We start from the raw sequence: 10,934 nt of genomic DNA, 5'->3' as shown, positions 1-10,934 counted from the left end.
GCAACTTGTATAAATTGTCCCTTTATTTTGTTGTGAAACATTGATTTTTACACTTTTGAACATCATTTTGTACGTTAATACATTAAAACATCGTCATCTGAACTCAATTAAAGAGGACTAAGATGAAGCTCAAAGTTTATTCATTTTTATTAAGCAATACTGTTCTTGCATCTCTCCATTTTCTCCAGTGTATTTTTTTTTTAATTCAATAAATCATTTTGAAAACTCATACGGAACATACTGAACATGGGGACATCCCTTATGGATTTATGAATAACATTCTCCCTATTAGGGTTAAAAAAAAAAAAACGAACAATAACCCAGGAACAGCATTAAGATCTGTCATGGTAAAGGGTGAACTCTACTGTGCCTTTGACTACACCCTTCTGTAAACTGAAGACATGGATACAGAAGTCCCCTGCATACAGAAAAAAAACCTTAAGCAGGTACAACACATTCCTCTGGTTTTGATTTAGGGGAAAAAAGGAGGAAAAAAAAAACACTGCTGAGGGTTTCTCGCACACAGATTGGTCAAACTTTTTTTTTTTTTTTTTTTTTAAAGAAAGTGCTTGATTGACCACTCGCTTGACAGAGGACAAAGTCGGATAAAAATGCAACTTTCAAAAAAAGGGAACACAGATTAAATTAGACTCCTTGCAGATTGTTTTAAAAGAAAAAAGACCAGCTCTACACATACAAGCTAAAATGGTAATGAAGTGATGAAAACAAGTCTGATTAATTAAGGCAGGCTTTCTGTAAGGCATTAAAAAAGTCCATTGCTGTAGGATCTCAAAGGAGTTAGTCCAAAGTGTCTCAGTGTGGCTTTCCGTGAAAACATCATCCTGAGTGCAGTGTGTGAACAGGACTCAAATTTGCCCAACTGTTATGCTTTAATGTGCATGTGGGTGTGTGTTGCGTCTGTGTCGATGCTCGGGGTTAGTGGCGCTGCTAGGCGGGGTGATCCTGGGTGCCCTTGTACCAAAGAATCCTCTTTGGATCTGAAAAAAAAGAGAAAGAGAAGAATGAGTCTGTGTTGTAACTGAAATTGGGTTGTTACGTGTCGTAGCGGTTAATGACGACATACGGTTTCACAACACCTCACCACAGTTTAGACAAGAGCCAATATTCCTAAAACATTTCCATTTCTTCAGAGTCAACTCACCTTTCTTCCGTCTGTTGCAGATAATATTCCATTCTGAGAGAAAGAAAAGAAAAGAAACGGATGTTTAAAACCAAAAAGTTTATCATTTTAAAAACGAAGAGCGTTACCTAAAAAGGTTATGTAGCGCTTACCTCTACTGTGATAATTCAAAGCCTCCACTAGATGGCGACAACTAAGCAGCAACTCTCCATTGCCCTCCACCTCTGCACGTGTGATGGGGGGAACGGAGGCGGGAGGAACCGGCTCTGCTGTTTCTTCGGGGAGGGGGACTGTGAGAACTGTATCGTGCTGTAGGTCTGCTGGATGTTGAGCGTCTGCGGGCGTGGGGGTGTCAGCGGCGGGGCAGGTGCCGGAGCCCTCCGTGATGGACTTCACCTCGCTGATAAAACTCAGACCCCACTGGTTCTGTAGCAGCACGCCGATGGCGGGGCGTTCCTCCTCCAGCGCTCCGCTCACGGGCCCGGCCTTCACCTTGGAAGCGTAGCTGACCGCCGGCTGCAGCTTGGCGGGGCTGTCCTGCACCGGGAAGGCAGGTGGGGGCTTCAGCAGAGAGAAACTATCCTCCACCCACCTCTCCTTCTGAGTAGTGTTCTGAGGTCGCTCGGAAGTTCGACTGACGCCCTTCTGGCTCTCCCTGCGGAGGCTGCGGCTCTTGTACTGGTGGCCCCGGCGGTCCTTGTCCCTGCGGGCGCCGAGGCTGTGCGTCTGGCCGGGGCTGACGGGGTCGCCCTCGGGGGAGAGCTGTCGGGATGGCTGGGTGCTTCCGGGGGCACAGCCTCCACCCCCACCGCCTCCGCAATTGCCTGAACCGGGAGACAAGCGGCGATTGCGGATGTGGGGTTCTGATTTAGTGGCCGACACGAGGACTGCTGAATCACACAGGCTATCAGACTCACACACAGTGTTGGTGGCTTCCCATGTACCTGGAAGAGAAGAGCACAGGACGGTCAAACATCCGCCGCTGTGACACAGCGGTACTTAATTCAAAGTCAATCAACCGCCTAGTTATTAAGAAAGCATGTGCAGCCAAACAGGTCTGGTTTTATTACGCCGCATGCATGCATTCATAACGGATCTTTGCACTTGGCTTTTCCAGTAAACAAACATTGGCAGGGTGACACATCTTCATGTGACTTCACTTAGGTTGAATCTGAACAACAGCTCCCTGTTTTTCTCCTTTAAAAAAAACCTCATTATCTTAACACATTTTTGTCTTAAGGTACAACATTCTGGCCAGCCCTGTGGTTTTTAAATCCTGCTATTACAGATACAGGTCTAGGTCAAATTCAAGCACTTTCAAGGGTCATTTTCAAAATCTTCAAGCATCTTATCGCTGTGGTAAAATATCTACAGGAATATATATATTCATTTGTTTCCACCTTTTATCACAATTATGTACATTGTATCATGTGGTAAACATCTAGTTATTTTTCATCTTACTGATTTTATTTCTCCTTGTAAAAACGAAACTATACACTCTAATCCAAATTTTGTGAAAGACGCAAGAGTTATAATTTCAAGAACTTAAAACTAAAATTCAAGCACTTTTCAGGCCTTGAAAACAACATTGAAATTCAAGCACTTTAAAGGATTTCAAGCACCCGCAGGAACCCTGAGATAACGACAGATCCTCACTTACAGGACTGTCTCAGAAAATTAGAATATTGTGATAAAGTTCTTTATTTTCTGTAATGCAATTACAAAAACAAAAATGTAATACATTCTGGATTAATTACAAATCAACTGAAATATTGCAAGCCTTTTATTATTTTAATATTGCTGATTATGTCTTACAGTTTAAAATTAAGATTCCCAGAATATTCTTATTTTTTGAGATAGGATATTTGAGTTTTCTCAAGCTGTAAGCCATGATCAGCAATATTAAAATAATAAAAGGCTTGCAATATTTCAGTTGATTTGTAATGAATCCAGAATGTATGACATTTTTGTAATTGCATTACAGAAAATCACAATATTCTAATTTTCTGAGACAGTCCTGTACAGTCTGATCCAAATTTTGTGAAAGACTGTTATAATTTCAAGCACTTAAAACTTTCAAGGATTTCCAGCCCCCGCAGGAACGCTGAGATAAAAACAGATCCTCACTTTTGCTTCTTACATGTTCTTATATCAGATCTTTTGCTTTAGTAGTCATTCAGTACAAAGAAAAAAAAAAGGCCATATCAGGACATCCCAGCTAGTTTGCGCACGTTCCAAACAATATTGAATGAATTATTGAACATAAATGAATGTATGAACCGTAAAGAAAGCCCTGGAAGCTGGTGTTACATAACGACCTGATCATGCTTCCTCACTGGCTAGCTCCACAAAAGGATGACTTGTTAGACACTTTATTGCAGACGGAACACCGTCCAGCCACATGGCCCAGACCAGACCTCTGATCTCGTTTTAGTGTACAAAAAGACGAAGAAAAGCGTCGAGCTGGAAACGCAACAAACGGTTTTAAATAAGTGTCCCAACGCGATCAGACCAGATAAACCCGGCCTGTTCGGCTCAGATACGAGGAAACTTCGAGGTCCTTGTGTTGTCCTACTAAAAAAGGTCACCTTAAGAGGTTATAAGCACTAATAAAGCGGGGAAGCCGCCGAGTAGCGGGGCAGCGGACGGCGCTGTTAGCACACAGTAAAACCCGATTTATGGTTCTGCGTTAAAGCGACGCAGAGCCTACGGCGTAGGTTACGCTGCGACGCGCGCCGTAGGGTGCGCGTCGCAGCGTAACCTACGCCGTAGGCCCTGCGTCGGTGTAACGCAGACCATAAATCCCCCTTAATTAGCCGCGTCATGGTTCCCCACAACCAAACACAACCGTCTCTCAGTTCTAACGGCCGAGGCGTGGATTAATTTCAAATACAAAAAAAAAAGAGTCATCGTCGAGGACACGTTTTGTTTCACAACAACAGAAAAGCCCCGGTTAGCCGCGGTGCTAAAGCGAAGTCAAAGTTTCGTAACGTCTCATTCAGAGAAGCTGCAGCCATGGCGGCGGCGCCATGGCAACGGGCCGCCGCCCCTGCGGGAGACCCCGTACCTGTCTTGATATGCATGTCTCCAGCTGGACCGTCGGGCTGAAGGGGAACCGGGCAGGAACTTTTGTTTACAGCGAGACAGAAGACGATTCTTTTTTGCTGGAGCCGCCACCCGGAAGCAGCACGGGAATGTGGGTGGGACAGGAAGTCCCTGCTAAATAAATCGTCCGGCGGGAAACGAGGAGGGAATTTTGATTATTCAAAAAAATGAAACCCGGACCACGTGACGAACACGTGGGTGGAGGGGAGGCCGTTCATTGGTCGAGCGCGCAAGCGCACATCCACACGCTTTTTATGGACTCCAGTAATATAATTACGACATTAACGGCAACAAAGAGACATATTTGACCTCAGAACTCAAAGTACTGAAGCTGCTTTTCCCAGGGTTCCTACTGGGGCTTGAAATCCTTGAAAGTGCTTGAATTTAATGATTGGTCTTTTGGTTTCCTTTTGTTTTCACTCTTCTAGAGATTGTTTCCAAAGATTCAAAAAAACTATGTGCAGATATTAGCAAATGTATTATTGACTCTTTCACTATAGATTTTAATTTACATTGGGAAAATGTTGTTTTTGGTTTCCATTGTTTCCCTAAGAAAGAAGGAAAATGTTAATTTTTGATAAATCTGTTTTTATTTCTTGCCAAATTTCATATTCATAAGAGTAAATTTTCAAAGAAAACCCCTTGCTTTTATGTTTTCCAGAAAGAAACGGAACTTTACTTAAAACTAATCACTAAATCAACAAATGAAAAGGCTATTAAAACCGTAGACTTGTGTAATATGTATAATCTTCTTGAATAACGAACATCACCCCTGGCTCATGTTCTGTATTCTATTTGTATACAGTTCCTGTATACTATTCTGTTTCCTACAAAAGGAAAAGAAATGCAATGTATTGTATCAATTGAAACTGATCAACCAAATAAACTACTACTACTAATTTCAATGTCTTTTCAAGGCCTGAAGAGTGCTTGAATTTTAGTTTAAGTGCTTGAAAGTGCTTGAAATTATAACTCCGTGTCTTTCACTAAATTGGGATCAGACTGTATGGTTTAGTTATTACAAGGAGAAATAAAATCAGTAAGATGAAACACAACTAGATGTTTACAGCATGATACAATGTACATAATTGTGATAAAAAGCGGAAAAAATAATTATGAGTATATATATTCCTGTAGATATTTTACTCCAGCAAGAAGGTGCTAAAAGATTTTGAAAATGGCCCTTGAAAGTTCTTGAAAAGTGCTTGAATTTGACCTTGAAAAATGTGTAGGAACCCTGTTTTTCCTTTTCTTTGTTTTTGTTACAATCTAGGCAAGGTAATGTGTTTATTTTATTTTCTTCATGTTCACCAACTATATACACATACCCAAGCAAAAAGTACTCACATTTTGATAAAATGTGAGTACTTTTTGCTTGGGATTTTTCTTTCTCTTTCTTTTTAGGTCTATCATCAATAAAATGTGTCACAGTTCAAAGTTCTACTCCGGTAAGTTTACTCATCAGTTCTATTTATATATGACTGCTTATTGTGTGTGTTTTTGTCGAGATCATTAGCTTACGTTATTTGGCCCCTTTTGTTGTAGGGCCATTAAAGTTATTTTATTTGACGTCGAGGAGTGTGTTTCCTCATTTACTTTGTTCTTTTTATGAACACGGTAACAGGACATGTGATTATTGCTACTTTAGGGTTTAAAACAAAACTATGAAATTAATTCATAGCTTTAAGTACACAAATCATAAACCAACACAAGCAAATCATTTTTTAAAGTTGGAGGATGTGATCTAAGAATTAAAACATGGTGTCCTAGGTCTGGACCCAAAGGTGCAGTCATATCACGAACAGTTGGGAAACAATTGTATGGCACTTTAAAACCAACATGTTGTACATTTTTTCTTTTAATATTATTTGTTCAGTTGTATTGCACCAATCACCACAACAAATTTCCTTTTTTGTGTTAAACTACTTGGCAATAAACTTCTTTCTGATTCGGATTTTTTGACCAATCAGATAACACGTCTCCCTGGACCTGTAGCACTAATCCCAGATATAGTAAAGAAGTCAACACGGATACAAAAGGTACAACCAGCTCTTACATAGTTTCCACCTGTCTTGAATGGTTAACTGTTATCCTGTTTTTGTACTTCATCTTTTCATTTTAGAGAATGCAAAACTCTGTGAGACATTCACAACCTTTATTAATTCTGTTCAGCTAAAACCAGTACTGGAGTTGAGGGGGGATGAGGGGGGATGAGGGGGGATGGCATCCCCTCCTGAAATAAAAACAGTCCAAATCATCCCCCCTGTAAAACTGACATCCCCCTTTCCATCCCTTATGTCATTTCATCAATGAATGTGTTTTTACTGCTATTTCAACATTTAGAGTCATCACCAGAAAAATAACTTATTTGACAATTTTCACCTGTTTCAAGTCAATTTTCACTTGAAATAAGTAGGAAAATCTGCTAGTGGAAGATTTATCTTCTTATTACAAGCAAAAAAATCTTGTTCCACTGGCAGATTTTTCTACTTATTTCAAGTGAAAATCTACTTGAAACAGGTGAAAATTGTTGTTTTTTCCAGTGATGAGTCTCGTTTTAAGTGTAATGAGATTTTTTTTACTAAAATGAGACATTTTAACTAGAAATAAGACAAATATTCTTGTTAAGATTGTGAGTTTTTGCAGTGATCCATGTTACTTATCCTGTGAAGGACAGAGTCATATTGATAAGTTCAGAAAAGTGTTTTTTATTGTTGTGTTTTGATGTATTTGATGTAAGCCCAGTGGATATTTAAAGCTTACAGAAGGCTGCATTTAACTGCTGCTATGTCATTCCTGCAGTATTTCTGCAGGTGTTTTGGTCACTGCTTTTATTCGTAATATTTTATTCGATTTTTTTTACAACTCGAGTATGGGTACAACCAACTCTTACATAGTTTCCACCTGAATGGTTTACTATTATCCTGTTTTTGTATTTAATTTATTCATTTTAGTGAATGCAAAACTCTGTGAGATATTCATAACTTCTATAAATTATGTTCAGCTAAAACTACATATCCATCCATCCATCCGTCCATCTCACCTGCTTATTGGCGGGTCAGTTGGAGCCGTCCCAGGCAGGGCTACCACCTGGACGGGTTGCCAGTCCATTGCACGGCCACATACAGACTAATGACCGCTCATGCTCCTAGTTGGAATCACCAGTTAACAGTGGACCTTTTATGTTTTTGGACTGTGGGAAGAAGCCGACGTACCCAGAAAAAAACATGCAAGAATGAGGAGAAAAGACAATGAACCAATGTTTCTTATTCCCACTACCTTTTCTAAACCAGACGTTATTTTCTACATTCTGCTTCATTTTTTGCTCTTCCTCTATTTTCTTGTCTTAATATGGACCTGACATCATCTCTCTTCTGCTCCGACTTTCTAACAATACCCATTCTTTACTTTAGATTATCCACTTCCCCTTCTTGTTCTATATTCATGTACATCCGGAAATGTCCTTTTTGTGAACCTCGATGGCTTCCCTCTGTCTTACCTCGATGTTTCAGTAGAACCAGGACTGATACATGTGGAGTGGAGGTTCTTTTTAATGCCTCCCGCATGATTCTCTCATTGATGTTTTTTCCAGATCAGAAACCACATCTGAATGTTTCTGAGGTCATTAATGGAAGAGAATACAGAACTACACCGTATTATTTTAGCCTCTTTGTTATTTGTGACATTTTCTTGTCAATGCTTTTGTTCCAAACACACGTCTTTGTTTGTTTGCACGTTCAGTTTTGGGTACCATGTCCCGTGCTGATGTATTTATCTTAGGCTGCTACCAAAACCATCTGTTAACCACACTGCAGATATTGAACAAATAGCTTGTGTTTCAAGTCCAAAAATATCAAGAGTACCTCACTGCAGACAAGATGGCCGACAAGGGCACCGCCATACCGGTAATATAACGGAGGTAGTTTACAAGCGGCCATAAAACGACAATTATAAAACACACACATTATTTATGTATATATATATATATACATATATTAAAAAACGTTACTTTTTTGTTTTTACTTTTTTAAAACCTGTGACATCCTCAATCACCCTCAGTAGCTCAAAGATCTATTGAAAATAAAAGTACAAATCAATAAATTCATTTTTTATATGTAATATATCTGTGAACACACGTATACATGACTGATGGCATTTTCATGCTCATGATGTCCCCTCATCCCTGAAGATCCTTGGTGCGTTAGGAAACGACCGGCAGGATTCTACCATAAAACCAAAATAAAAAGTTCAAAAACGTGTGTATGTTTTTATATATACATATATATATATATATATATATATATATATATATATATATATATATATATATATATATATATATATATGTATATATATATATATATATATATATATATATATATATATTATTTATATATATATATATAAATAATTACATTTTTTTTTTGCATCTTAAGTACATTTATATTATATATATACACATATATATATATATACACATAGATGTTTTTTATTTTGTTATATATGTATATAAATCGCAGTAATTAAACCTTTACTTAAAAAACCTTCTCTTGACCCAGACACCTTAGCTAATTATAGACCAATTTCCAACCTTCCATTTGTATCTAAAATTCTGGAAAAGGCAGTTTCAAGCCAGTTATGTGACTATTTGTATAGAAATGATCTTTTTGAAGTCTTTCAGTCAGGGTTCAGAATGCATCATAGCACAGAGACAGCACTGGTTTGAGTTACGAATGACCTTCTTATGGCCTCAGATAAGGGATTAGTGTCCATACTGGTTCTACTGGACCTCAGTGCTGCTTTTGACACTGTAGATCATGGCATTTTACTGCACAGGTTAGAGCATGTTGTTGGGATTAAAGGGACAGCTCTACGTTGGTTTAAATCATATCTATCTGACAGGTTCCAGTTTGTTCATGTACATGAGGTTTCTTCAGAACAGTCAAGGGTCTGTTATGGTGTTCCGCAGGGTTCAGTGGTAGGGCCAATCTTGTTCAGTTTATACATGCAGCCATTGGGAAGTATAATCCAGAATCACGGCATACACTTTCATTGCTATGCTGATGATACGCAGCTCTATTTGTCTATGAAGCCGGATGAAACAGAACCGTTAGTTAAACTTCAGGCATGTCTAAGGGACATCAAGGACTGGATGTCCAGAAATTTCCTGCTTCTAAATTCAGATAAAACAGAGGTTATCATTCTTGGTCCAGAGCATCTTAGGAAGGGATTAGATGGTGTTGCGATGGCTTCCAGTGCAACTGTGAGAAACCTTGGTGTTGTTTTCGATCAGGATTTGTCGTTTAAACCATATGTCAATCAGGTTTGTAAAATAGCCTTTTTCCATCTCCGTAATATTGCAAATATTAGGAAAATCCTCTCGCAGAGTGATGCAGAAAAACTAGTTCATGCGTTTGTATCTTCTAGACTAGATTACTGTAATGTGTTGTTAGCAGGATGTCCAAGTAATTTGCTGAATAGGCTCCAGCTGATCCAGAATGCAGCAGCACGAGTACTGACAGGAATCAGCAGGAGAGACCACGTCTCTCCAGTGTTAGCGTCGCTCCATTGGTTACCCGTAAAATTCAGAATTCAATTTAAAATTTTATTACTTGCGTATAAAGCCCAAAACGGCTTAGCTCCGCATTATTTGCAAGACCTGATAGTGCCTTATGTTCCTGTCAGAGCTCTCCGTTCTCAGAGTGCAGGTTTACTCGTAGTTCCTAGAGTATCCAAATGTAGATTTGGAGGGCGGGCGTTCTGCTATCAGGCACCACTACTATGGAACCAACTTCCAATCTGGGTTAAGGAGGCTGACACCACCTCCACCTTTAAAACTAAACTTAAAACATTTCTGTTTAGTAAAGCCTATAGTTAGTGTTTAGTAAACCTCTAGCTGGTGTTGGTAAATCTCTAGGTAGTGTAAACTTTAGTGTGTCAGAGTCGCTCCTGTGGTTTCTTGTGCTGGCCGCCCCTTCTCCTCCCTTTTCTCTCTTTTGTCCATGTTGCAGCATCCTTTGCCGGACACCGGAACCTGCAGTGTGGGAGTGAGGGGGGCAGGGTAACGGCCCCTTTTGGGCGGGGGAGAAGGTTCGTCCCTCAAGACTCCTCTCCCTGGCCCTGCCCCTTTTCAACCTTTCCCCGACCCTGCACCCCAACCTGGGACTTGATGATTGGGCCGGAGCTTCGGGAGCTGCGTGCTGGCCTGCGGTCCCCACCTCTGGTCATCCCGCTGCTGCTTCCACCTGCCTGCTGTGCTGTTGCCGTCCCTGACCCACCAGTCTGGCCCTCGGCAGGAGGGTCCCCCCTTACGAGCCTGGTCCTGCTCAAGGTTTCTTCCCTCCTAAAAGGGGAGTTTTTCCTTGCCACTGTTTGGCTTAAGGTTTTTTCTCCCACTAGGGGAGTTTTTACCTGCCATTGTTTATGTAATAACTGCTCGGGGGTCATGTTCTGGGTATGGGTCTCTGGAAAGCGTCTAGAGACAACTCTGTTGTATTAGACACTATATAAATAAAATTGAATTGAATTGAATTGAATAAATAAGTTTAAAAAAAAACATGTAACATTTTATATATAAAATGTGTGTGTTTTATCATTTTTGTTTTATGGCCACTTGTAAACTACCTCTGTTATATTTCTGGTATGGCGGTGCCCTTGTTGGCAATCTTCCCTGCAACCAGGTCACTTT

At 40.0% G+C, this 10,934-nt stretch overlaps 1 protein-coding gene across 1 annotated transcript; it reads right to left on the bottom strand.

Moving 5' to 3' along the window:
- Positions 1-129: 129 nt before the first annotated feature.
- si:ch211-214j24.10 (uncharacterized protein LOC558894 homolog) lies at positions 130-4,362 on the bottom strand. The gene is made up of 4 exons (XM_061714661.1): positions 4,209-4,362; positions 1,294-2,085; positions 1,163-1,195; positions 130-998 (listed from the first exon to the last, which is right to left on the bottom strand). Exons 1-4 carry the CDS (start codon positions 4,222-4,224, stop codon positions 949-951), a joined length of 891 nt encoding a protein of 296 aa, XP_061570645.1. The 5' UTR covers positions 4,225-4,362; the 3' UTR covers positions 130-948.
- Positions 4,363-10,934: the final 6,572 nt, after the last annotated feature.

Source organism: Cololabis saira, chromosome 23 (assembly GCF_033807715.1).
Source record: "Cololabis saira isolate AMF1-May2022 chromosome 23, fColSai1.1, whole genome shotgun sequence".
In the NCBI taxonomy this organism is placed as follows: domain Eukaryota; kingdom Metazoa; phylum Chordata; class Actinopteri; order Beloniformes; family Belonidae; genus Cololabis; species Cololabis saira.
This window is presented reverse-complemented; position numbering and strand designations above follow the sequence as displayed.

Coding starts and splice junctions, on each gene's coding strand:
- si:ch211-214j24.10 (XM_061714661.1), bottom strand. Junction 1,196..1,293: donor TTTGAATTATCACAGTAGAG/GTAAGCGCTACA, acceptor TCTTTCTCTCAG/AATGGAATATTATCTGCAAC. Junction 999..1,162: donor CTGCAACAGACGGAAGAAAG/GTGAGTTGACTC, acceptor CTTTTTTTTCAG/ATCCAAAGAGGATTCTTTGG.